Source organism: Mastacembelus armatus, chromosome 19, assembly GCF_900324485.2.
Source record: "Mastacembelus armatus chromosome 19, fMasArm1.2, whole genome shotgun sequence".
Taxonomy (NCBI): domain Eukaryota; kingdom Metazoa; phylum Chordata; class Actinopteri; order Synbranchiformes; family Mastacembelidae; genus Mastacembelus; species Mastacembelus armatus.
The window spans coordinates 4489216-4516834 of NC_046651.1; the positions used below are offsets into that span (position 1 = coordinate 4489216).

General features: G+C 39.9%; 1 protein-coding gene across 2 annotated transcripts; it reads left to right on the top strand.

The window, feature by feature from the left end:
• Positions 1–220: 220 nt before the first annotated feature.
• Positions 221–27321, top strand: si:ch211-214e3.5 (zinc finger protein 518A). 2 transcript variants are annotated; one of them, XM_026314995.2, is made up of 4 exons: positions 221–421; positions 533–598; positions 4171–4248; positions 21572–27321. In XM_026314995.2, the coding sequence occupies exon 4, from the start codon at positions 21592–21594 to the stop codon at positions 25786–25788; it is 4197 nt and encodes a 1398-aa protein (XP_026170780.1). In that variant the 5' UTR covers positions 221–421; positions 533–598; positions 4171–4248; positions 21572–21591; the 3' UTR covers positions 25789–27321. The 2 variants fall into 2 exon arrangements, with proteins under 2 accessions (XP_026170780.1, XP_033181633.1); XM_033325742.1 differs by having other exon boundaries at positions 221–598.
• Positions 27322–27619: the final 298 nt, after the last annotated feature.

A 27619-nucleotide genomic window follows, 5' to 3' on the forward strand; every position in this document is an offset into this window, starting at 1 on the left:
GAGGAAGGCTGAGGTAAATAATACACATTTAATCTCTAATATATTTAATATTTATAATATTTTACGTCTTTGTGCCTGTGTTTTGTGTGATACAAAAGAAGCGAAACATTGAGTAATTAACGCGTTTAAAACAAGAAATAATTCAGTATCGGCTTGTCAGCCATACACATAACACAGTCAGTAGGAAATAGCGTAAAGCCTGTCCGCCATTGCTGCTCAGTTCTTTTTCACCTAATACACACACACAAGCAACAAATGACGTAGGGCTAATGCTGCGATAACACCGACATGTTCTTATGGACCTCGTAGAACAGCATGTGACTCCACCGCTGAAAAGTTTTTTACACGGTGTTTTTTTTAAAAAATCCTTGAGGGTACTAGTTTGGTGTTTGACCAGCAACACATATTCATCCGCTTGTACGTGAGTGTCAAGAGCACAGCAGTGCCCGGATGGACTGTCATGGCCGCCGTCGCTGTGGTTCCACCGAGGGGAAAGAAGGAAGGCAAATGTTTGTGCTGTGTGTTCTTTCAGGCTGAACCTGCTTTTAATAGTGACGGACGGTGACAGGACGCCGCTTGAACTTCCATCGGGTTCACAGTAAGAAACAACTATTTTTTCGTAACTTTGAATATCTTCGCGTGGGTGGTTGGTTTATTTTTTCTACAATAACTGCCTAATAAACTCAAAGACATTAACATTGTCGCGAACTGACCTACGTGTTTTTTGTGTAGAGTGGTATCAATTGCCCCAGTGTAGTAAAACATTACATCGTACTCTTCGGAGTCCTTTGTTGCTGGCTGACTCCAGCCTTTTAATTCTTCCACTGATGCAGCGTCCCCTCGCATTTACTAAACTTAAGCACTTATGGTGCAAGTCACTCGGAAAAGTGTTTATCAATTAAATAAATTCTGAAGTGTAATGTTCTGGTACGGAGTTCTGTTCTTACAACACGTAACGTGACATGCATCTGCTGTGTTACTGAGGCTAAGTGGAATTGCAGTTTTCAGACGATGCAACTTTTCCTCGCATCTCTGAGCTTCCTTTATATCTGTCCCGTTTAGATCGTGTGGGCCTAGACTAATCTACCTGATTACTTTCCAGGTGTTCCCTGCACAGTGGACTTAAGTCCTGCTTATTTTTGTTACACTTTTCATACTGTTTTATTAGAAATAAGAAAAGCTGCACAGGCTTAACTTCTTTAATTGAATTGGACTTGGTCAGTATAATTTCCATCATATTTCTTCAGGTTACGGTCATAAATAATTTAGCCCAAGTGTTTGCAAATGCATTATTACAAATGAGAATTTCTTAATACCTGGTGCAGATAAGTCATAAAATTGTGGCAGCCATTTTTTCCCCCCAATATGGCTTCCTTGGATCCATAAGTTTGACAGTTCACTGAGAGGCCCTCCCTTTGATCCTTTATAAATACTTTAAAATTAGAATTTTTCCTAATTCTAATTTGTATTCAATTAGGCCTCCTTACTTTAGTACATGTGGTACAAAGGAAATGTTCTGGTTGATTTTTCAGCTGTCTTGATGCAACCCTCGGCATTTTCTGTTTAGTGGATTGAGGCCTGTCCCGATATCTACTTTTGGTTAATATATTGTCCCAGAAATCACTGCGGTAGACGATATTGACATTGTAACACTATTTATGCCAATTATATAAAGATAATATAATAGCATAATAATAAGTACCCCCTTCTGAAGAACACCTGATATTGGAATGTCATAAAGTGGCTTGACACAGAGACAAGACAGGAGGAGAAAGTGTGACTGGCTGAAATGTTGATTCATTCAGATGTAAACAAACATTTGCACTATTTTGTGGGGTTCAGCAACACTACTACATATTTCTGTTGATTGCTATTTAGCGTATGAACTGAGAAAATTTAGTTTTAATATGCCAGAAAAAAATATGAAAATGCCACCTTGATCTTGTTTGTTTTGTCTTAGTAACAGTTAAAAACCCAAATATCTTTTAACATCACCACATCAGCATGTTTCCAGGTGACTACTGCTACATGGGTGGGAAAAAAACATAATATAAAGCATTTATCATCCCCTGAGAGATTTACAATAACCCTAACCCTCTGATCAATGTCTTAGGGGCAGTTGTGGCCTAATGGATAGGGAGTCGGACTTGTAACCTGAAAGGCACGGGTTTGAGTCTCAGGTCCAGCAGGAATTGTCGGTGGGCAGAGTGAATAGCCTGTTCACCCCCAATACCATGACTGAGGTGAGACCCTTGAGCAAGGCTGCCCGTTGGCTGTGTGTGCATGGTGTGTTTGTGTGTTCACTGTATGTGCACTTGGGTGGTAATGGAATTTCCCCATTGTGGGACTAGTAAGGGAATTAAGCTAAGTTAAATTAAAGTGTCAGCTTGTGTCAGCTGGATTGGAGGACAGAAATGTCTATAGGTGTCAGTATCATGCCACTGTGTTAAATGATCCATAAATCCTAATTTTGAGCACTGCTGCTGGATATTCACATCATTCATGTTAATGAAATGTAACTACCACAAATTACACATCCTTAACTATGCACAGCATAGTTAACAGGTCTGTTGAGGTGAGTGTCCCACTTTCCGTGAGTAATGGCAGCTAAACACAGGAAAGTACCATGTAACCACCTCATTCAGAATTGGACTCAGATTTAGTGAAAGTAAAATAGATGCTTAATTTGTTTTTAATACTGTGGCAAATTATTGTTTTGAGATTTTTTTTTTATTTTATTTTTTCTTTTCTCTTGTTTTCATCCCCAGACTAACAGCAGTTCAGCCCTAAAATCATTAATGATGGATGCATTAGGTACTGACATTATGTGTGCATGTCATCTGCAGCAGTAGTAGTAAATGTTGGATTTGCCAGGGGTCCAAACAAACTTTACATTGGTTGCAATGCTGTGCCTAACTTTTTTTCTATTTAGTTGCACCCAAATTTGTTTGAAGAGCTCTACATTAAATGGTTTACTTTTTGTCATTTCCCATGGTTATATAAACAGATGTAATACAAAAATGCTTGTCTTTAAGAACATAAAAAAGGAAATTAAAAATCTTAAATTATTTTAAAACTAAAAAGTGTCAAATTTAAAAAGTGTTTGACAAAATTAAATAACACACTCTTTCATGGAAATGCCTGTGCCCCCATATATCATGTACATATGTATGTACATGTATATATATATATATATATGTACAAGTTTATGGCAATTTCAACAAAACAAATTTTTTTTTTTTTTTTTTTTTTTTTTTTTTTTTTTAATAAGGTGTCTGCAGTAACCCTAATGAACCGAACACACAGTACAGTTACTGTAATTTAGGTTCAGATCTTTTTCATAGAAATTTATTTAGGATGTAGTAAAAGGCAGGTCTTTTTTTTTTTTTTTTTTTTTTTTTAATAAGGTGTCTGCAGTAACCCTAATGAACTGAACACACAGTACAGTTACTGTAATTTAGGTTCAGATCTTTTTCATAGAAATTTATTTAGGATGTAGTAAAAGGCAGGTCTTTTTTTTTTTTTTTTTTTTTTAATTTATTTTTTAAATTAATTTTCCCGTCTCTAGCTTGGAGTCTGATGGTGTTGCTGTCTCCGATGCTGGGTCAGGTTTAGAAATCTTATCAGCAATCACAGCACATCAAGCACAAACGATTGAGACTATTTCGGGTGAGTTTGGAGCATGTAGGGGGGCTGATGACGTCATCACCAAAATTGTAATGTCTAATATTTTAAAAACCGAAGCAGCACAAACGAAAATTTTTACAGCACAAACCAGCACAAACGATTGAGACTAGTTGTGGTAATTTTGGAGCATGTGGGGGGGCTGAGTGACCGGAGAATGACCTTTTAAATAAATCTTTTATATCTAAAAAACTAAAACAGCACAAACGAAAATTTTTACAGCACAAACGGAGCACAAACGATTGAGACTATTTTTGCGAAATTTTGCGTTGGGTGGGGGGCCAACTTCACGGAGGTGACAATTTCATGTGCAATGGATGAAGACAGTCCCAGACTTGAACAATATTTTGTATCTGGGTTATGTCACTCAGTTGTTCTTGTGACATGATACTCATCAGATTTGACTGACGGGTTTATGTTGATGGTTTTCCATGTTCATAACATTGAAATATAAAATAACGTAATAATTGTGCTTCTGTCTTACAGGCAAAGTTGCCACACTACAAGGTCTTTTCTTCAGAGATGACATGCATTAATGTTTGAGTTTCTTGTAAAGGAGCACAGGTAACAACTGTTTATTAAATGTCTTTCTACCATACATTCTTGCCTCTCAACGAAGCTAAATATTGGTGTATTATGTTCTACATGTTGACCAGTCCATTTTCTAGCCTGTAAATGTACCATTAATTATATGGTCGCTTCTGTTTCTACGATTATATGTTTTAAAGATAGTTGTAGCATAGAATTGTATTTTTCTGTATTTGCAATTGTTGGTTCATCCTAAAATCTAGTTTTACCACTCTGGCATCAAGATATCAGACATAATTTTTTTTGACTAGTTTGAATATATTTGATGTGAGGGAAATTTCATTTGTGGTATCAATTTTTCTGTGGAATTTCTTAATGTGAAGTAGTGCTCATGTAGAACTGTTAAGTGTGTTCCTTGGATTTTCCAAACTAATGCAGTGATTGTTTCTTAAGAGATGATGATGGTGACATTTTTAAGTCCTCTCCAAGCTGTGATCACCACAAACTAAATTCTGTTGAGCTCTGTTGTATTGGAATATAAATATGCTAGAGGAACAGAGGATATCAAGTGTAGATGGGTACAATATATAGGACTAGAGGTGAGTTAAAAGATGTTTGTTTTTTCTTTTTTGCGTTTTTTAGTTTTGCCTCTACTGCGTGCTTCCCGTCGTGCATTTGCAGGCTTATTTACAGACACCTGAAGAAACACCTGAATGACAATGATAGCCTTCTGAACGCCTTCCATAACACGTACAGCAGTGTTAATTTTGACAGCAGATTTTAATTTAGTTTTAGTCATAGTCTTTTGACTAAAATGCAATTTTAGTTTTAGTCATATTTTAGTCATCTCCTTTGTTTTAGTTTTAGTTGACTAAATAGCATAAGACTAAATCTACTGTAGAAAATATATTGGGTTTAATTTAAGTGTAATTTAGTAAAACTATTGTAATATACAAAATATTCTAAATTAAATGAAAAACAAGTTACATTAAATATATATGGAATATGGCCTTTCCATAAAAGACCAAAAATTAGATATGCATTGTTTATAACTTGCATATGACCTTCTTCATTCTTTAAAGCAAAAGAGCAACTCCAAAATGTTTAAAAGAAAAACTGTATTTAGCAGTGATGCCATTGCATCAAACGTGAAACTGACCCATATATCTTCTCTTTGCTTTCTCCAGCTGTTTCCATTTCATTATAGTTGAAGTCAGACAGAAACCCAGTGTGGGCTATGATAATGTCGTGTACTCGCGCATCCCGCGTCACTAGGTGGATCAGTTACTTTTCAAATGTGCGTGTGCGTCTAAGAAGATTAATTCTAAAAATGTCCCTCACTCACATTTTGTCAACGAAAATGTCAATATATTTTAATTATAGTTTTCGTCGTCATCACTTAATTTTTATTTAGTTAACGTCTCTCCTTCGTCAGTGAAATCTTGTCGTTGACAAAAATTATAATGTAAATACTTCAACGAAATTAACACTGACGTACAGTTACTGTTTGTGAGTGAAAGATCATGCACCAGATGGTTTTCTGCATTAATTTCATCTAAGTCAAAATAACAGGCTCAATGTTCTTAAATTGGTAACACATAAACAATTCTAATTTCTTGTCTTTATTGAACCCATTAAACATTTACAGTGCTGCAGGAAAAAGTAAGTGAACCCTTTAACTTCACAGGCAACCTGGTGAAGCTGGTTGAACCTCCTTTTACAATAATAACTTCAGGCAAGCACTTTCTCTGGCTCAGACCTGCACAGTGTTGAGGAGAAATTTTTGACCATTCCTCTTTACAGAACTGCTTCAGCTCAGACACATTTGTAGGATGTCTAGTGAGAACGGCTGTCTTGGTGTCATTTCACAGCATCTCTTTGTGGGTACGGTCTGGGCTCTGATGGGGCCACTCCAAAATTTTCTTTTTCAGAAGTCATTTTGTGGTGGACTTACTTTGATGATTAGGGTCATTCTCCTGCTGCATCACCCATCATCTACTAAGCTTCAGCTGGTGAACAGTCACCCTGATATCAGCCAGTAGGATAGTTTGGTAAACTTGAGAATTCATTTTCCCTTTGATGATGGAAAGTGGTCCAGGCCCAGAGGCAGTGAAGCAAGTCTAAATCAACATACATCACCATTTGGATGATGTTTTAAAGTTGATAAGCTGAATCCTTTTCCCACTATACATAGTGCTGAGGATTCTTCCCAAGCAATTAACTTTAGTTTAATCAGGCCACAGACCATTTTCCCAGTAGCACTGTGGATTGCCAAAGTACATTATGGCAAAATTACAGCATGCAGCAATGTTTTGTTTATTTTTTTTCCTTTTCTTTTGTTTTTGGAGAGTAGCGACTTCCTCTGTGGTGTTCTGCCACAGATATCTTGCCTGTTCAAAGATTTACGTATGGCAGAATCATGAACAGAGATGTTTGCCAGTTCCAATGATGTCTTCAAGCCTCATCTATTATTTGTGGGCACTTCTTCTTTACTTCTTTCAGGATTCTTTGTTGTGCCTATGGTATTATCTTGACTGGGCACCTCCTTCTAGGAAGAGTGGCCACAGTACTAAACTGTCTCGATTTCTAGACAGTTTGTGAAATGGTAAACTTAAAATGTTTGAGTGTCTTAACCAATCAAAGTAGCTCTAAATCACACCTCTAAACACATTTTATTAATTGGACTCCAGGTGTGCAAACTACTGACTCCAATTAGCTCTCTTCAAAGTAATTAATCTGATTTACCAATAATTTTACCAATTTTACGTTTACCAATAATTAATTAATTAATTTTACTTAATTTTTCCTCCAACACTGTGAATATTTAGTAGGCAGATATGAGAAATTAGAATTGTGGGTTATCAGCTTATGCACATGTACTTGTCTATTGTTGTGACTTAGATGAAGATCCCATCACATTTTATGGCAAATTAATGTAAAAATAAGTTCATTCCAGAGGGTTCAAATACTTTTTCTTGTCACTGTAGACTGCCTTGGTATTATGCAAAATTTTCTGTACTGTTACATCTTCACTATCATCACACTTTATTGGTGGCATGCAAAAAGTTACTATGAGAGAGTGTGGTGAGAACATGGGTAATATATGCACAAATCATAAGCTCCCTCTAATGCAGCCATGGGGGCTTGCATGAGATGAAATTGTGCCTGTTCTCAGCACATTAAAATACAATGTCAAGCTATACTTTAAGGTCTTGTAGTATTATTTGAGGATTAATTGTGAAGGTTACTGTTTGACAGAGTTTTGTCTGAAGATAAAACAATGACAGTTGATTCACTTTACATTTAAGCACAACCCTGCATATACATGGTTGGTAAGTGAGGCTCCAGGGCTAACCCCGTTGCTAGATATAATGCATCGTTTTGAAGGCTGTGACGCCTCTACACATACAAGCAATAGGACAAAAGATAAACTTTATTCATCAAGTGAAATTCAAGTAGTCTTGTCTTGAAAGTATAAAGTAGTATATAGTAAAAGTAGTCGGTAACAGACACAAGTGCATCTGTAATAAGATCAACTACAAACATTTTTGCTGCATGATTGAATTTGTAATATTTGATTAACTCAGTGTCATTCATTTTTCTTTTCCGTCTTTGTCTTTCCAGCATTTTCACTTAAGAAACTCCTAAGCCACTTAAAAGTCCTCCAGTTTTCCCTAGGAACTTTTATATGGATTAAGATGCTTCATGCATAACTTTCTTGATCTATTCTATGATGTATGCTTACATTTTAAGGGAAATTGTTGGGAAAATAAAATTTTTCTTAGAATTTTATTACTAGGAGCTACTCTGCACTGGGAATGTTTACTAATATGAACCCAGGTGCTTGGTGTTTGTTCTTGTGCTGCTATGATCAGTGCTTCTGTGCTGTCTCTTAGTCCAAACTTGTCCAGCATCTGTAGGATTTCCCCAAGTCCACAATTTTGGCTATCTGTCATGCAGGGTCTTGTCTTGCCATGGCACTTGCTCTGTGCTTGTTCTCTGGGTTTCACCGAAGACATTAGCCTTCACACTCAACCGGCCCTGCTCACCCTTTTTCAAGCTGGTGTATAATTTCTGGGCACTGGGGTTTTGGTAAAATGCTGTGTGCATTGTGAGGCGTTTCTAGGTCTTGATGTCAGCAAATACATTACAGTTCAATTTATTATTTATATAGAAGCAGAAGAAGAAGAAGTAGTATTGATTAATAGTAATTCATAAAGTAATTAATAAAGTAATTAACTAATTATTTATTTGGGGGGGTTTGTGTATGTGTGTGCGCGTGTGCGTTTGTGTGCGCGCGTGCGTGTTTGTGTTATTGTTTATATTGAGGAACTATGGAGTCTTATGGCCGTGGACACAAAAGACTTCCTGAATCTTTCATTCAGTCTTGGCTTTAGGGGGAATTAGTCTGTGGCTGAATGAACTTCCCATTCGCCACAGTTCCTCATGAAGTGGGTGGGCAGAATTGTCCAGTATGGAGTTTATTTTGTCCACCATCCTCCTCTCTGCCGCAGCCTCCAGACTGTCCAGTTCCAGTCCAACAACAGATTTTGCCTTCCTGATCAACTTATTTAGTCTGTTGGCCTCACCAGCCTTGATGCCACCTCCCCAGCACACAACTGCAAAGAACAGTGCACTTGTTACTACAGACTGATAGAACGTCTTCAGTAGCTTGTTGCACACACCAAAAGAACAGAGTCTCCTGAGGAAGAACAGTCTGCTCTGTCCTTTCTTACAGAGTGCATCTGTATTGTTTGACCAGTCCAATTTGTTGTTAATATGGACTTCAAGGTATTTGTAGGAGTCCACAATCTCTACTTCGTCTCCAAGGATGGAGACAGGGACTGGGGTCTTCCTGTTCCTCCTAAAGTCCACCACCAGTTCTCTGGTTTTCTTGATATTGAGCTTTAGACAGTTGTTGTCAATCAACAAAGCTTTTTATCAAGCGTCTGTATGCCTCATCGTTATTATTGTTGATGCATCCAATGATTGAAGAGTCATCAGAAAACTTTTGGAGGTGACAGGTTTCTGAGGTGTAGAGTGTAAACAGGAATGGTGCTAGTACAGTTCCTTGAGGTGCACCGGTGCTGCTCATCACCACATCAGATATGCAGCCATCTAAGCGAATAAACTGTGGCCGCCCGGTGAGGTAGTCTTTGATCCACTCCACCATATCTGCAGGAACTTCCATATCCTGCATCTTTGCACTTAGCAGGTGGGGCTGAATAGTGTTGAAAGCACTTGAAAAGTCAAAAAACATGACTCTCACAGTGTTGCCCTGCCTCTCCAGATGGGAGTATGCTCTGTGCATTAAGAAGATGATGGCATCTTCCACTCCGATGTGTTCTTGATATGCAAACTACAGGGTGTCCAGAAATTCAGACACTTGGGACCTCAGGTGTTGCAGGACCAGTCTCTCAAACACTTTCATGACATGTGATGTTAGTGCTACTGGTCTGAAGTCACTAAGGGTACTGGGACGAGTTCTTTTTGGTAATGGGACAATACAGGAAGTTTTCCTGAAAAACCACTGCAAGTTGTCCAGCACACACCTTAAGTACTCTGGGGCCGATCTCATCTGGTCCTTTTGCTTTGTTGGCCTTTAGTTTAGCTAGTTCCTTCCTCAACTGTTCTGTGGCAAAGACTGGGCCTGTGTTTTGTGTTGATGAGTCAGATGATGAGGGAAGGGGAGGAGTTATTGGAGGTGAGGTATACTTCAATGTTGTATGGCTGCTGATAGAGAAGATGGCATCAGTGGGCAATGGGGAGGCAGCATTGGCAGAGATGTTGGGTGGGGGGATGTGAAGAGACCCCAAGGCATCAGCTAAGGTGGTGCAGGGATGGATCAGAGTAAGAAGCAGAGATGGTGTCAAATCTATTGAAGAACAGGTTAAGTTCATTAGCAAACGTTGAGTCTCCTTCCACAGCAGTGTGTGACTTCTTATAGCCAGTCATTATTTTCATCCCATTCCACACCTCTTTGATATAGTTCTGTCTCAACTTGTGCTCTACTCTGTCTCTATAGAGCTGCTTTGCCTCCCTCAGCTTCCTCTTGAATTCCTTCTGTGCGGCTCGGAGTTCCTCTTGCCATGAACGCCCTCTTCTTCTTGTTGAGGAGGCCTTTAATGTCCTTATTTATCCATGGCTTATTATTAGTCAAACAACGAACTTTTTTGGATGGAACAATAATGTCCTCAGTGGAAGTGGATGTAATCTGTGATGCAGTGAGAGATGCCTTCGATGTCCTCACTCTGAGCGTCCATGAAAAGGTCCCAGTTTGTAACCATGAAGCACTCCTGCAGGGCCTCCTCAGCATCCTTTGACCAAACGTTCACATACCTCTTTGTAGCGGACTGCTGTCTTACTACAGGCTTGTATGTTGGTACTAAATATATTAAGTTGTGGTCTGATCCACCAAGTGGGGGTAGGGCTGAAGAGCTGTATGCCTCCTTCACATTGGCATAAAGGAGATCAAGAATCTTATTTTCTCGTGTTGCACAGTCCACATACTGTTTGAAGTTGGTCAGAGTTCCCGAAATACTGACATGATCCCCATTAATTAGTATAAGGGCACTGGGGTGTTTTGTCTGGAGACCAGCGACAACTGTGTGGATGATGTCACATGCACTCTGTGCTGCAGCTGATGGAGGAATGTAAACAGTCACAACAATGGCATGTGAAAACTCACGGGGCGCAGGTAGTATGGTCTCAGTCCAACCACCAACAGCTCAATGTCTGGAGTACAGATACAGTCTTTCACTGTTACATGTCCAGGGTTGCACCATTTGGAGGTGCCACCTCCTCTTTTCTTGCCGCTCTGTTTGCCTCTGTCCGCTCGCACTAGTGAGAACCCAGGCAGTTCAAGCGAGCTGTCTGGTATATTTTTATTCAGCCAGGTCTCGGTGAGGCAAAGCAAGCTACACTCTCTGTACTCTCGCTGGCTGCTAGCTAAAGCTGTAAGTTCATCCACTTTGTTGCAGAGTGACCTCACATTCCCCATAATAATTTTTGGGAGAAATGGTTTAAATCTCCTATGTTTTTCTCGATGCTTCACTCCTGCTCTGCAGCCCCTCCTACGCCTCCTCAGGTCTTGGGGTATGTCAGGTTTTATACCAAGAAGCAGACTTGCTCCCTTGAGAGCTAGCAGTTGCTCTCTTGTATAGATGCCGTTGCCACAGAAACGTATATTTTCTGATGCAGTTTCCATAATCTCCATATGTCTCTCCACAGGAATTAGAAGATCCCACCTCATCCACTTTCATCCGTTATCAGAGAGAAAGAATAGATCTTGATTTGACTTGGATTAACAGATGATAATTCAGTAAAAACTTACAAAAAACAAATAGAGGAGCTGCTGTAACAGGCTGCCACCTAACAGGCGCCATTCTAGAATTATGAATTATTAATTAAAATTATTCTAGAATTACTATATAGCACATAATACTAAGTCATATGAGTAGCTTAACAAGGCAGTACAATAAAATTACTATCATAATGCATCATAATTAAACAATCCATCCATCCATTATCTATACCTGCTTATTCCTATTTAGGATCACAGGGGTCTGCTGGAACCTATTCCAGCTCTGTTTGGGAGAAAGGCAGGGGTATACCCTGGACAGGTCACCAGTCCATCACAGGGCCACATAGAGACAAACAAGCTCACACACTCACACTCCTATGAGCAATTTGGAGTCACCAATCAACCTGACATACATGTTTTTGGACTGTGGGAGGAAACCAGAGTGCCTAGAGAAAACCCACACAAGCATGGGGAGAACATGCAAACTCCGCACAGAAAGGCCCTTGCCTGGTTTTGAACAAGGAACCTCCTTGCTGTGAGGCAACAGGGCTGACCTAATTAAATAATAATGAAAACATAATCAAGTAAAAAAAAAAAAAATACAAGCTCAAAGTATAAACATTATGGCATTCCAAAATTGGTGACACAAATTTGTTTTAAATATAGCTGAATGAATGTATAGTAAATTCCAATGCTTCATTAGCTCAGTATAGGTGCCTGTTTGGGCATCTATACGTAAGGGTGAAGGATCTCTGACACGTAAGGTTAAGGCCAATCCATACTATGTTTAAAAAAAAAAAAAAAAAAAAAAAAGATATGAAAGCTATAAAATGAATCTTATAAGCTACCAGGAGCCCATGTAAGGTGCATGAAACTGGGGTAATATGTTCATACTATTTCACTTTCAATTTTAATTTTATTTGTATAGCTCCAAATCACAATACAAATCATCTCAAGGCACTTTACAAAAACTAAAAACCCAACAAATCCCTTATGAGCAAGCACTTGGCAACAGTGGAGAGGAAAAAACTCCCTTTAACGGAAGAAAAAAAAACCTCCAGCAGAACCGGGCTCAGTTTGGGCGGCCATCTGCCTCGACCGGTTGGGGTGAGTGGATAGAGCAGAGAGAAAAGAACAGCAACAATAAACAACAAATAGACACTGCAAGTTGGTGGGGCCAGTAACTGCACATCAGCGATATACAGCTCCAGGACCAGGGACACCTGCAGAAGGTACAGAGAGAGGGAGGGAGAGAGCACAAACTAGGATAGAGAGAGAGCACAAGGTTAGTAACATTCAATGGTGGAATATACATGAGGTGGGAGAGAAGAGGGCGGGGGTTAGGGTAGGGGAGCTCAGTGCACCGATGGTCCTCAGGCAGTCTAGGCCTGTAGCAGCATAACTAACTAAGGGATGGTTCAGGGTTGCCTGAAGCCAGCCCTAACTATATGCTTTGTCAAAGAGGAAGGTTTTAAGTCTAGCCTTAAAAGTACAGAGAGTGTCTGCCTCCTGAACCCAGGCTGAGAGCTGGTTCCACAGGAGAGGAGCTTGATAGCTAAAGGCTCTGCCTCCCATTCTGCTTTTGAGAACTCTGGGAACCACAAGTAGGCCTGCACTCTGAGAGCGAAGTGGTCTATTGGGATAATATGGTACTATGAGGTCTTTAAGGTATGAAGGAGCTTGATTATGAAGGGATTTGTATGTGAGAAGAAGGATTTTAAATTCTATTCTATATTTTACAGGGAGCCAATGAAGAGAAGCCAATATAGGAGAAATATGATCTCTCTTGCTAGTTCCTGTCAGGACTCTGGCTGCGGCATTCTGGATTAATTGGAGGCTTTTTATTAAGATATTAGGACATCCAGATAGTAGTGAGTTACAGTAATCTAGCCTTGAGGAAACAAATGCATGGACTAGTTTTTCTGCATCATTTTGAGACAGGATGTTCCTAATTTTGGAAATGTTGCGCAGGTGAAAGAATGCAGTTCTAGAAATTAGTTTTATGTGTGAGTTAAAGGACATGTCCTGGTCAAAAATAACTCCAAGGTTTTTTACAGTAGTGCTGGAGGCCAGGGCTATGCCATCTAGAGTAGCTATAATTTTAGAAAAGTTATTTCTGAGATTTTTAGGCCCAAATATAATGACTTCTGTTTTCTCCGAGTTTAAAAGTAAAAAGTTACTGGTCATCCAAGCCTTTATGTCAGTTAGACAGGCTTGAAGTCTGGTTAACTGGTTTGTGTTAACAGGTTTAATAGATAGATATAACTGAGTGTCATCCGCATAGCAGTGGTAATTAATAGAGTGCTTCCTAATGATATATCCTAAAGGAAGCATGTACAGGGTGAACAGAATCGGTCCTAGCAGAGAACCTTGTGGAACTCCATAACTAACTTTTGTCCGTGTGGAAGGTTCATCATGGACATGAACAAACTGGAATCTGTCCGATAAATAGGATTGGAACCACTTTAACGCTGTTCCTGTGATACCAATCACATGCTCCAGTCTCTGTAATAAGATGTTGTGGTCAATGGTGTCGAATGCTGCACTAAGGTCTAGGAGGACAAGTATCGAAACAAGTCCATTATCTGAGGCTAAGAGAAGATCGTTGGTAACTTTCAACAGTGCTGTTTCTGTACTATGATGTGCTCTAAATCCTGATTGGAAATCTTCAAATAGTTCATTCCTGTGTAAGTGGTCTGATAGCTGCTTAGCAACAGCTTTTTCTAGGATTTTAGAAATAAATGGCAGGTTGGATATTGGTCTATAATTAGCCAAGACACCTGGATCAGGACTAGGCTTTTTGAGTAAAGGTTAGTGACATTCAATGGTGGAATATACGTGTGAGGGGGAGGAGAGGAAGAGAGGGGAGGGGAAGGGAAGGGAAGGGAGAGTTAGGTTTAGAGTACGGGAGCTCAGTGCACCAATGGTCCTCGGGCAGTCTAGGCCTATAGCATAGGGATGGTTCAGGGGTACCTGATGCCGGCCCTAACTATAAGCTTTGTCAAAGAGGAAGGTTTTAAGTCTAGCCTTAAAAGTACAGGGAGTGTCTGCCTCCTGAACCCAGACTGGGAGCTGGTTCCACAGGAGAGGAGCTTGATAGCTAAAGGCTCTGCCTCCCATTCTGCTTTTGGAAACTCTGGGAACCACAAGTAGACCTGCACTCTGAGAGTGAAGTGGTCTATTGAGATAATGTGGTACAATGAGGTTTTTGAGGTATGAAGGAGCTTGATCATGAAGGGATTTGTATGTGAGAAGAAAAATTTAAAATTCTTTTCTGTATTTTAGAGGGAGCCAATGAAGAGAAGCTAATATAGGAGAAATATGATCTCTCTTGCTAGTTCCTGTCAGGACTCTGGCTGCGGCATTCTGGATTAACTGGAGGATTTTTATGGAGGTACTGGGACATCCAGATAGTAATGAGTTACAGCCTTGAGGTAACAAATGCATGGACTAGTTTTTCTGCATCATTTTGGGATGTTCCTAATTTTGGCATTGTTGCACAGGTGATAGAAGGCAGTTCTAGAGATTTGTTTGACTTTATTATTTCATAGAGATAAACAAACATGCAGCTGCAGCAATCTCCAAATCCTCCTTTATCTTGCTCACTAAAACCTTTAGGGTATCTGGTGACTGGCAGGGCATGTGTGTTGATGGCTTGGATCTTATTTTTTCTATTGAGCTGGCTCTGCAGGACTTTTCGTTCCCTGTGGTGGTGCTTGGATATCGCTGTCGTTGCCTTCTCATTGTGCTGGGTACCAAGGTGCTGGTTTGTGTGTCCAGTATTTGTCTGGTTCTACTTCATTAATTTTAACAATTTTACCTCTTTTGGTTATCATCCAGCAACACTTCTGTAATCCAAATGCCATTCACATTGTCCTCACTGTAGATCCATGTCAGTGGGATCAGTGGGTCAGTCTCTCTTTCATTCTTGATGTACAGTTTGGCATCCATGTAAAGGAAGTGGCTGATGAAATGTCTCGTTGTGAGAACTCAGGCCGTTTGCCATTTTAGTAATACATTAGCTACTACAATCAGGTTTATGAGTTGGTGAACTGTGAAGCATTCTGAGGTTTCCTTCAGTAAAAATATGTAGCTGTAAACCTGTTTGTGACGTATTTCACATCATGAGCAAGGTTCAGGTTATGGTCCAAAGAAGAATAAAGAACACTAGTTTTGCATGTAGCCAAGAAGTCCTGCCTACTTAGTATCTGACTGACAAATCTACTGTCCTTTGCAACAGCAAATTAGTCCACTAAATTTGCTAACCTAAGAGAAGGACAGGTAGTGTCCATGTCTGGTATGGCAGACAGCATAACAAGGCGGATGGCAGGCCTGGTATAAGTCTTTAACCTGCACCACTGCAGTCCTAACACTTCCATCTGCTCCTGGGAGAACTTTTGTGACACGGCCTAGTGGCCACAGGGCTCTTGGCAACTGGGGGTCCATCACCATAACAACAACTCCAGGTTGTAGGTCAGCAGAGTCTTTGTGCCACTTGCGTGTCTGTAGAGAAGGGAGGTAGTACCAGATAAAGTATGTCCAAAATTGGTCAGCTAGCATCTGCATGTGTTTTAAACACTGACAACTTAGGAATTCCTATCGAGCATACACTGTCTGTGGTAGTGAAGGGTCACATCGTCCCATGAGGAGCAAGTTAGGGGTCAATGAATCTACATCAGCAAAATCTGTTGACATTTAACCCAGTGGCCTGGAATTTAAAATATGTTCTACCTCAATCAACACAGTCCTTAAAACCTCTTCAGTCACATTCTGAGTCTGAATGGTACACTACAGTGCAGTTTTCACTGACCTTACTTACTTACCAACTGTCCTTCGCTACAGTATATTGTCTGCGGTTTCCTATTAACCCTCTGGGGTCGACGCACGCGCCGGCACGTTTTGACGCATCTTTTTCTGATAAGGCCGAAACAAACTGAAATTACTCCGTCAATTCTGATCGTACAGATAAAAGAAGTATATCATTCAAATCTGTAAAGGGTCTAGTTTTAGTGGCATACCATCATAATAACAACAAAACGTTGTGCTTTTTTTAAATAGAGAAAGCCGACAGGGTGCGCTCTCGGACTTTTCTGTCTCTGCCATTTCTCTTCACAGACGCGTAAATAAAACAACCAGAATCTCAGCGAATACTTGGCTCATAAAAATAAGAATTATATGGCTAGAAAGCTTGAAATGTTTTCTTTTGAGTGAAACAATTCAAGTCAAAAACAAATCATCACTTTTTATTTAATCCGTATGAACGTAAGGAGAAGTCCGTTTTTTCCTGTCTCACCTCATTACAGGTAATGCGGTCCCGCCTTGTACACTGTCCACTGTTCACATGTAAATAATCTCAGGTGAACCAGGTAAATATGTGCACGCCCCCGAGAAATGACACAAAATATCAAACTTCATCATAGAATTTACTCACTTTTTCGGCCCGTTTGGATGATGGCGCGTTACGCACGTGAAGCGGCGCTCCTTACATTCCACACAGAGACAAATAGTTTAGCTTGTCCTCAGAGTAAAAACACTGATTTTAACTCAAATGAGGATCGTTTGGCTCCTCATTGTGTTGTATTGTACAGCACTAATCCGTCCCATCTACATTGACTGAAAGGCTCATTATGCGCGCCTTTGTCTGGTCGTTCAGTGCGTCTTTTGTGTTCTCAGGTAAATCACATGACTATTCATCCTCAGACACACCCTCTTGCATATGGCCTTTCTGGACAAAAAGTGTCTTAGAAAATTTAAATCAGTGTATTGTTTACTGTGAATGTGTGAACAAGATGACATTCACAACACTCTGAAGTAAACACTTTAGCCTACAACATGCTGGTCTCCAAAGTCTTGTGAACCAATGTTCTGTCTGTGTTTTATGGTCTTATTTCAGTGAGTAAAAAATTGTAGTTTTTCACTAGCCATGCATAAACACTTTTTTCTCAAAAACACAATAATGTATAAACTTGAAGCTCACATATTATTGTAGCCAATTTTGTGCTGATTACAGTGTTATTAGACTTTAGACATTAATATGTTTAAAAAACACTGAAAAAAGCACAAATGTCAGGACATGTCAAAATTTGTCCAGGCCCCAAAAACCCCCTCAGACCCCAGAGGGTTAAACCTCATGCAGAATTGTCCCACTGGTGGACAAATTAAGGCTTATTTTATTTCATATTTCAAGCATGGATGCATGTTTTTGGGTAAATTATGAATCACACATTGTTCTCAGTATTGACATCATCTTCTTTTCCTTTCGGCTGCTCCCTTCAGGGGTGGCTACAGCGAATCATCCGCCTCCATTCAGTGATATCTTCTGTATCCTCCACACCAACTATCCTCATGTCCTCTTTCACTACATCCAAGAACCTCCACTTTGGTCTTCCTTTAGGCCTCCTTCCTGGCAGCTCTAACCTCAGCATCCTTTAACCAATGTATTCACTGTCCCTCCTCTGAACATGTCCAAACGATCTCAATCTGACTTCCCTGGCTTTTTCTTCAAAACATCTAACATGAGCTGTCCCTCTGAAGTACTCATTCCTGATCCTATCCATCCTCGTCACTCCCAGAGAGAACCTCAACATCTTCAGCTCTGCTACCTTCAGCTCTGCTACCTCCAGCTCTGCCTCCTGTCTTTTTCTCAGTGCCACTGTCTCTAAACCATACAACATTGCTGGTCTCACCACTGTCTTGTACACCTTTCCTTTCATTCTTGCTGACACTCTTTTGTCACATTTCACACCTGACACTTTCCTCCACCCGTTGCAACCTGCTTGCAGACATCTCTTCACTTCTTTTCCACACTCTCCATCACGCTGGACTGTTGACCCTGGGTACTTAAAATCCTCCACCTTCTTCACCTCTACTTCCTGTAACCTCACCATTCTACTTGAGTCCCTCTCATTTACACACACGTACTATGTTTTTCTGCAGCTAACCTTCATTCCTCTACTTTCCAGGTCAAACCTCCACCTCTCTAGATTTTCCTCCACCTGCTGCGTGCTCTCACTACAGATGACAATGTCATCTGCAAACATCATGGTCCATGGAGATTCCTGTCTAACCTCATCTGTTAGCTTACAGCTCTCATACATGTCCTGCACCACTCAAACATATTTCTCTGCCACTCCAGACTTCCTCATACAAAACCACAACTCCTCTCTTGGCACCCTGTCATACGCTTTTTCCAAATCTACAAAGACACAATCTTTCTCCTTCTGGCCTTCTCTGTACTTCTCCATCAGCATTCTCAAAGCAAATATTATATCTGTGGTACTCTTTCTTGGCATGAAACCATACTACTGCTCACAAATGCTCACTTCTGACCTCAGCCTAGCCTCCACTACTCTTTCCCATTTTCATCGTGTGACTCATCAGCTTTATTCCTCTGTAGTTTCCACAACTCTGCACGTCTCCCTTGTTCTTAAAGATGGGCACCAGTACACTTCTCCTCCATTCCTCAGGCATCCTTTCACTCTCTAAGATCTTGTTAAGTAGCCCAGTCAAAAACTGCCTCCCCCTCCTAAACACTTCCACACCTCCACAGGTATGTCGTCAGGACCACCTCTTCAATGCCTTCCTCACTTCATCCTTACAGTCACCTCTTCTACTCTGTGCTCTCTAACATTTTCCTCATTCATTAACTCTTCAAAGTATTCCTTCCATCTTCCCATCACACTTGTGGCACCTGTCAACACATTTTCATCCCTGTCCTTAATCATTTTAACCTGCTGCACATCCTTCCCCTCTGTCTCTCTGCCTCACCAACCTGTACAAATCCACCTCTCCCTCCTTAGTGTCCAACCTATCATACAAATCCTCATATACCCTTTGTTTGGCCTTTGCCACTTCTACCTTCACTTTACGCTGCATCTCCCTGTACTCCTGTCTGTTCTCTTCTGTCCTCTGTGTCCCGCTTCTTCTTAGCTAACCTTTTCCTCTTAACACACTCCTGAACTTCCTCATTCCACCATCAAGTCTCCTTATCTGCTTTCCTCTTTCCAGATGACACACCGAGTACTCTCCTTGCTGTCTCCCTCATTACTTTAGCTGTAGCTGTCCAGTCATCTGGAAGAACCTCCTGATCTCCCAGAGCCTGTTTCAGCTCCTCCCTGAAAGCCACACAACACTCTTCCTTTTTCAACTTCCATCACTTGGTCCTCTGCTCTGCCTTTGTCTGCCTTCATCTTCCTCACCACCAGTCATCCTACACACCATCCTATGCTGTCTGGCTACACTCTCCCCAGCTACTACTTTGCAGTCACTGATCTCTTTCAGGTTGAAATGTCTGCGCAAGATGTAATCAACTGGTGTACTCCTGCCTCCACTCTTGTATGTCACCCTATGCCCCTACCTTTTCTGGAAAAATTTGTTCACTACAGCCATTTCCAACCTTTTTGTGAATTCTACCACATCTGTCCTTCTGCATTCCTGTCCTGCATACCAAACTTACCCATCACTTCCTTGTCACCTGTTTCCCCTCACCAACATGTCTGTTGAAGTCTGCCCCAATCACCACTCTCTCACCACTACCCTCACTACCCCGAATGACCTCATCCATCTCCCTCCAGAATTTCTCCTTCTCTTCTAACTCATGTCCTACCTGTGGGGCATAACCACTGACAACATTCAACATCACACCTTCAACTTCCAGCTTCAGACTCATTACCCTATCTGACACTCTCTTCACCTCCAGAACATTCCTAACAAAATTCTCCTTCAGGATAATTCCTACTCTATTCCTCTTTCTATTCACACCATGATAACATAGCTTGAAGCCTGCTCCTAATCTATAGGCCTTGCTACTTTTCCACCTGGTCTCTTCCACACAAGATATCCACCTTTCTTCTCTCCGTCATATCAGCCAACTCTCTAGTTTTCACTGACAAAGGCCCTAAATTCAGAGTACCTAAACTCCTGCCCTTCCTCTTCTCTCTTTGTCTACGAACACGCTTTCCTCCTCTCCTTCTTCGACCAACAGTAGTCCAATTTCCACTGGCACCCTTTAGGTCAACAGCATCAGTGGTGGTTGTTGTTAACCTGGGCCGCGACCAATCCGGTATGGAAGTCATATTTGTGTTTCACATGCCACTCTTAGATTTTACGTCAGATGCCCTTTCTGACCCTGACCTTTCCTGATCCAACCCTCTGCATTTACCCGAATTTGGGAACAGCACATGAAGACACTGGATTGTGCCCCCTTGTGGTTGCATCAGTGTTGATATCATGATTTTCCAAATTATTGAGCAGTGTATGAATGTTATTGGTTCTTCTGTCTCTCTCTCTCCCATACTTTTTTTAATTACGTAAATAAAATAGCACAACTGAGGAATTGCAAAAAAACTGAATAGGCATCACAAGTGAATTCCTTGCCTCAGCTAGAATGGTGATTTGGCATGGCAGTTAGAGGTAACAATGTGAAGAAAATAGACTCTGCACTCTGGGTAGAATCAAGGTATGGAGGATAGTGCCACTCCAGAAAATTCATCTGCAAGCTTAAAACTTCTGTTTAAAAAGAATATTGAATCAGAGGAAGCTAAGAGAGTATTGAAACTGAACTGCCTTTTACCAAACCAGAATCAAACCAGGTCACTAGAGGTTCACAGAACCCAGTGGGTATGCACACACTCTGGCTAGAATCAAGCATTTGCAGGAGGCTTTGTAAGATACCCAGTCAGCCAACATTCATTGTGGACATTCCATAAATACCACATAAGATCTTTCAGCTTGTCATTGAGTGGTGAGTAGGGGCTGTTTATATCTGCCCTCGTTTTCTCTGAGAGTACAGTTTGTGGTGTAATGCAGTCCTGTCATTTATTGATACACATTAGGGAGAAAAAGGGAGTGTTTTGTGTCATGCAGTGAGTCTCCATGCTAATACAGATAAACCTGATTTCAGAAGAAACAAGTCTGGTCAATTATAACCACAGTCCACCCTGTGACTATGTACTTTTTGCAATTGTTTTTCTGCTCAATAGCAAAGTAAAATGCATTTTGGGTAAGTCGGTGTTTTCTGCCAGTATTTATGAAAAAGACATTTCATTTCTTTTACAGATATCTGCAAATTTCCAACTATGGAAGAAGACCTCATAATACCTCTTGATTCTGTCAAAAACAGCAGCATATCAGTAATAGATGATGAAAAAGAAAAGGTAAAAGACTTTGTGTATAAGCATTTCAGAGAAGTGACCGATGTGTCACTCTTCAATAATTCAGAAGATTCTTCCATTAAGGAACAAGGGAGTACCAACAAGAAAGAAAAACACATTCTTAATAAAGCCCATTGTAAAATTCAGCAGGGGGCTGTTTTCTCTGGAAAGATTCTGAGTTTTGGATGCTCCGTGTGTAAAGACGAGTCCACATATAGCCCAAATGATCTCCTTAAACATTTCAGAGCAGCCCATAAAGGAACGCTTCCTACATACCCCTGTGACCTGTGCAGTTTTGTCACAAATGAATTCCCTGCACTTCAACGTCATCGGATTGAGCACAGAAATACTCTGGTTACATGTGAGCTCTGCAATGATGATGTTCAGTACTCTCTGCTTTTGCTTACCAGGCACTACATTATGTGTCATAGTGTTAATGGACAGTTTAACTGTGATTGGTGTGAGTTTACAACCATCGATGCAGGTACATTTGTACAGCACATCCATCATCATAATGAGAGTCCATGGAAGTGTTCAAAATGCAGACATATCAGTTTGAATGAAGAGGATCACCAGAAGCATGTCAAAGGTCACTCAGGTACATTCCCCTTCACTTGTCAGATCTGTGGATATGGTGCAGCAAGAAGCGAGTACCTGAAAAAGCACACTGCAGCTGTTCATAAAGAAGAGGCTGAGAGAATAAATTCATTGAAGGGTATCGAGGACAATGCCACTCCAGCAAATTCATCTGCAAACTTAAAACTTCTGTTTAAAAAGAATGGTGAATCACAGGAGGCTCAGAGGGCATCAAAACTGAACTACCTTTCAGGGATTTTACCAAACCAGAATGGCAGGCAAATCAAGCCAGAACTGTCCTTGGAGGAGTCCCACCAATTAATGGATGGGAATGTAGGAAGTAAGGATAACACAAAGCCAAGCAAAGGCCCTCATAAAACAGAACAGTCAACACCAGTAATGTTGCAGGAAAATGACACTTCGGAAAGCTCTGATGCCACAAGTAACACCAACCCTAATGGACTGACTGTTCTGATGGTAAAGAACAAAATCTCTCTCCCCCCCAACTGTACAACCAAAGTGATGGGATTCAAAATGGTTGATGGCAAAAAACATTTGGTTCTCAAAGTAATCCCAACAGTAAGGCAGGACTCATCAACTCAGAACCATTCGTCAGTAGATGATTTAGGCTGTTCAGCAGTTAATCCTGTGTTGGAAAGCAGTAAAGTCTCTATTGAGAATGGAGAATGCTCTAAGAGCGTAACATCAAATTGCTTTGCTGTCTCACCAAGAGGTGAGTCTTGCATACAGGTAGACCAAGATGAAATTATGGCAGTGAAAGTAAAGTTTGAGGAAGAAGAAACATCTATTTGCAACATTGATTCCCCCCTGCATAGAGATGCTAAAAGGGAACAAAGTGATCCTTTACTAAACAGATCATCAGCTTCTCCAGAAATGTTATTGCCTATGACAAATGAGTTTGATCATGTAGATGACCGAAGTTATTCACATCAAACATCCTGCTCAGAGAAATGTTCGTTTGATAATAATTTAGTTTCTGTAACATTTAACTATGATGAAACCAACCACAGTGGTTGTGAAATCAGTAATACTTCAATAGTCTATGCTAGTAAGGTCAGTGGTTTATCTAAAACCTCAAATGTTCAGGAAACATTGTTTTCCAAACCAGTCTCGAAAAAAACTACAGAGAACTCTGGGGCTACTGTTAAGTTATCATTGACTGATGTAGTAGCAGACAAACTCACTGGCAAACACATAGGGATCTACTCTTTTAAACCTCTAGAAAATGATTACCGTCCTTTTTCATGTACTCCAGAAAAGACTGATAGCATTATAACTGCAGTTCAACATAAAAATGGTAATCAAAATTTAAAAAATGTTTTGACAAATCCAGTGCTGCCATCAGAGTCATCCACACCTACTTCAGATTGCCAGAGACAAAGCGCCATGGGCACTGAAAAATTCACACACAATTCATCAAACCAAGAAGTATTTTCCTTTCATAACTATTCAAAGGAAATATTTAATGCTTCAGAGAGCACTACCAAAAACTTTGACAGCATTTCCAAACACTCTTCTGAAAATATTTGCAAATCATCGCAATTTAACCTGACACTGGCAGAGTCTCCAGAATCTTTCACAGAAAGTGGCAGAAGTGAATACTTAACTCAAGAAAAGGATTGTAAGCACATGAAGAAAGTGTTTGATCATGACAGTGAGGTTGATAAATGTATAACTAATGTGGATTATCCTTCCACTGAGGATGAAAATACTGAATCTATGTTCCAAGACTTTAATATTATCAAAATTGAGGAGGAAAGCATTCCTATATCAAAAAACCTGTCAGAAATAAAGTGTAGTTCAACCTCATTAGGCAGTTTTGTGGAAGAACATTCAGATGAGATCATTACCCAACAACTCAAAAGGGAAAGAGCAGGTTCTACAAGTGTAAGTAGTAGTGCAAGTGCAAGCACCGATTCTTTAAAACAAACAAAAACAACTTTACGAATTCTTCAGTTGCCAGAGGGTAAGCAGCCATTATTCCTCAGGACTACTGAGAATCGATTTTCCATGCCAGTGCAGGTCCAGGCTACTCCAGGTTTCAAACTGATAGCCAATTCTGCAAATCCTCAGATCAATGTATCCTACATGAAGCCAGGTATAGAAAGATCAAGTAATCCTACTGGTGTCACTCTAACTCCAGATGACAGAAGGCTTGGTGTATCAGCACCAACAGTTGGAATTGCAGAAAAAGGGACAGCTTTTCTTTCTGCTGTTCAACCAGGTGTTAGCACCACCACAAATCACTACCTTATTAACAGTCAAGGTTTTAAGGGACCTGTACTGCTTTCAAGCACACCACATAATACACCTGCAGACAAAATTGCAAAGACACAGCCTACCTGCTACTTGGTACAGAGGTCTGTTCCATTTACACCAAGTACTTCTGGCCTCAGACTAGCAAGTACACAGCTCCAACTGAACTCACAGCCAGTTCTAGCGGTGCCCATGAGCTCTACAGACAAACCCAGAACTTTGCAGCATGGTCGCCAAGCATTTTTGCTCCGATACATTTCTCCTCCCAAATCAGGCCTACTTCTGAACAACCATGCAAAGACTGGTATACAGCCAAACCACCATAACCTATTTGGTGAAAACACTGGTAACAAAGTCGTTTTCAAAATTGTCACTCCTAGTGGTAGTCTTCTTACAAGTGGCACTCCCACCTCAAGCAGTCAGCCTTTGTTTTTTGCCACCAGACCTCAAACCCAGTGTTTTCTAGTGTCTTCACATAAAACTAATGCAAATGCCTCCAATGCAGTCCAAAAAATCATCACCATACAAAATGCTGCCCAGAAACATCTTACAGAATCTTACATTTCACCCTCTCAGATGAATATAGTACAACCGGGTGAAGCAGAGAAACCTGTTCTAGCTCCAAGGCCTATTCGACCTCCAAGCCAAAGGAAACGGCGCCGGAAACCATTATTTGATGAGCTTCCACCAACAGTGCATAAATCTAGAAGACTCACAAATAAAGTACCAACTGATAAAGACACTAATGTGTTATGGAAGCCTGTAGCCAAAGAAGTTGAAAGGACATTGAGACTTTCCCCGTTCAGTTGTGTACAGCAGATCAGATGTCCCCATAGATACCAACCTGTAGTGGTGCTTAATCATCCAGATGCTGATGTTCCCGAAGTGGCCAACATCATGAAGGTAGTTAATAGGTACAAAGGTGCCGTTACTAAAGTCTCTTTGTCCCAGAAAACAATCCAAGCACTCTCTGAGCTTGGTGCTCTAGCAAAGAATTCCTCAACCAAAGGTGTATCATCTCACAGAAGTGATTTAAGACCTCGCCCAGTTCAGAGTTCTGTTCGAGAGCGGTTTCTTTTGAGACTAAAATTAAGGAAAAAAAGCAAAAAAAAGTATGAGGTAGTGGAAACTTTATCAGGATGTAATCAAGGGTCTGTTGTGTTTGACTGCTGGTTTTGTGGTCGGCTCTTCAAAAGCCAAGAGGACTGGATTGGCCATGGCCAGCGGCACTTAATGGAGGCAACCAGAGACTGGAATAAATTGTTCTAAAAGTTTTTGTGATCCTTAAAGCGGGTGATATTCCGTCGTTTTGAGGTGGAACAAATGGTTGAAGTATATTTTAAAAGAAAGTCTGCTTTATCTTTGTTAAACTTGTGTTCATGTAAATAAATATTGTTAATGGAATCATTTTATTTTCCATAGGTGCATTTTCTGATAAATTGTTACTAGCATGATTCACATTATGCTTGCACAGGTCAAATTGAACTGTGAAAATGGTACACTGTAATTAGGAGTTGTGGTAAGAGTACTGGCTTAAAGAAAGGGAGCAATATCAGCAAAGGTTGTATGCAGAGTTGGATTAAATTACTCAGGTGATGTCAAATTAATCTGCTTTGTCATTTTTGTTCACATTTTTAAAAAAAACAGGCTTAGTTTAAGGGACTTTTGTATAGTTTTCTCTCTGGACATGAGGACAGGAATGCACTATTTGTATAGTTGAAGTCTAAACCTTGTAGAAAAATGTGTTTGGCCTGTGATGAAGGTATGTTCACATCAAAATGAGTGTTTTTGTATGATCCTATGACTGACAAGGAAATCATTTTAAACTTATATTGTCAGGATTAGTTTACTGGTTCAGAATTTTGTCAACCTGCAACTTACTTTTTCATGATTATCTAGTCTGCCATGTGTTTTAACGACACATGATTTTATAAACAGGAATGAGTCATTACTTACTGTTAGTACTTGAGAAATACATATCAATCCACAAAACATTCTATGCAGTTTTATTCAAACTTAGTGAAAGATGGTGCAGGAAAGTTTTCATGTAAAAAAAAAAGTTATGGTGATTTTTAATTGGTCAGCAGTGGTTAAATGATACTATACATTATCACATCAAAGCAATAACTGACAAGTCACATGTAATATAACAAATTACCAGTTGCCTTTACATTTCCCTGTTTTTTTTTATCATTGTCAAGCTACCATAAGTGAAACTCAACAGTTTTTGCAGATATTTCGTATTAAAATTCAGCTGGGAAAGAAGGGTATCATGCCATTTTAAACTAATGGAAAAGTTTGTTGTGTAATAACTCCACAGGAACATTTTACAAAATAGTAATGAAAGCAATTTTCAGAAGACTAATTGGGAGCAGCAAGTTAAAGCATATGATGTAGAGGAAGTATTCAGTTCATTAAATTTAAACAGCAATAGAAAAAAAAAGGAAAATGGCAATTACAGTCAATGCAACATGTACAAAAGTGTCATGTTTTATTCTTTTAGAAAACACACATATAGGTTTATTGCCAGCCATATGAAATTGTTCAAACGTGCTTACCGTATAAAATGCAACTAGGCACTAAGTAATGATGTATCTTGTTTAACTATACCACCCACTACAAAATAACTCTATGACCTAGTTGGTTTGCTTATCATTACAATAAAGGCCAGTCATTTTTATGTTGGGAGGGTTTGGCTGTGATGGTCACAGATTCTCATAAGTTCAGAAGTATAAAATGTGACAGCAAATCATTTTACACTGTATAGGAATAGACGAAACTGTTTATAAAAATGTAACAGTATTTCTTTCTTTTTTTTTTTTTTTTTTACATAGATCTGCTATGAACAAAACAATTCACCTAGATCCAAAATAATATAGAAAAGGCATTTGGCTTTTTTTTTTTTTTAAATCTTTTAAACTGTTTGTTCAATAAAACATTTCTTGTTAATATGAAATACAGTGAGAGGGGATTTTATAGTTATTTTTTGTTTTTCATATTCAGTAGACATTTTAGGTATAGGAAGCCCTGAATGTATTTCAGTTTCACCTTTTATTACATTGATGTACTTTAAATCACCTGACTGGAATTAAGTTCACTA

Coding starts and splice junctions, on each gene's coding strand:
- si:ch211-214e3.5 (XM_033325742.1), top strand. CDS start 21,592: ATGGAAGAAGACCTCATAATACCTCTTGATTCTGTCAAAAACAGCAGC.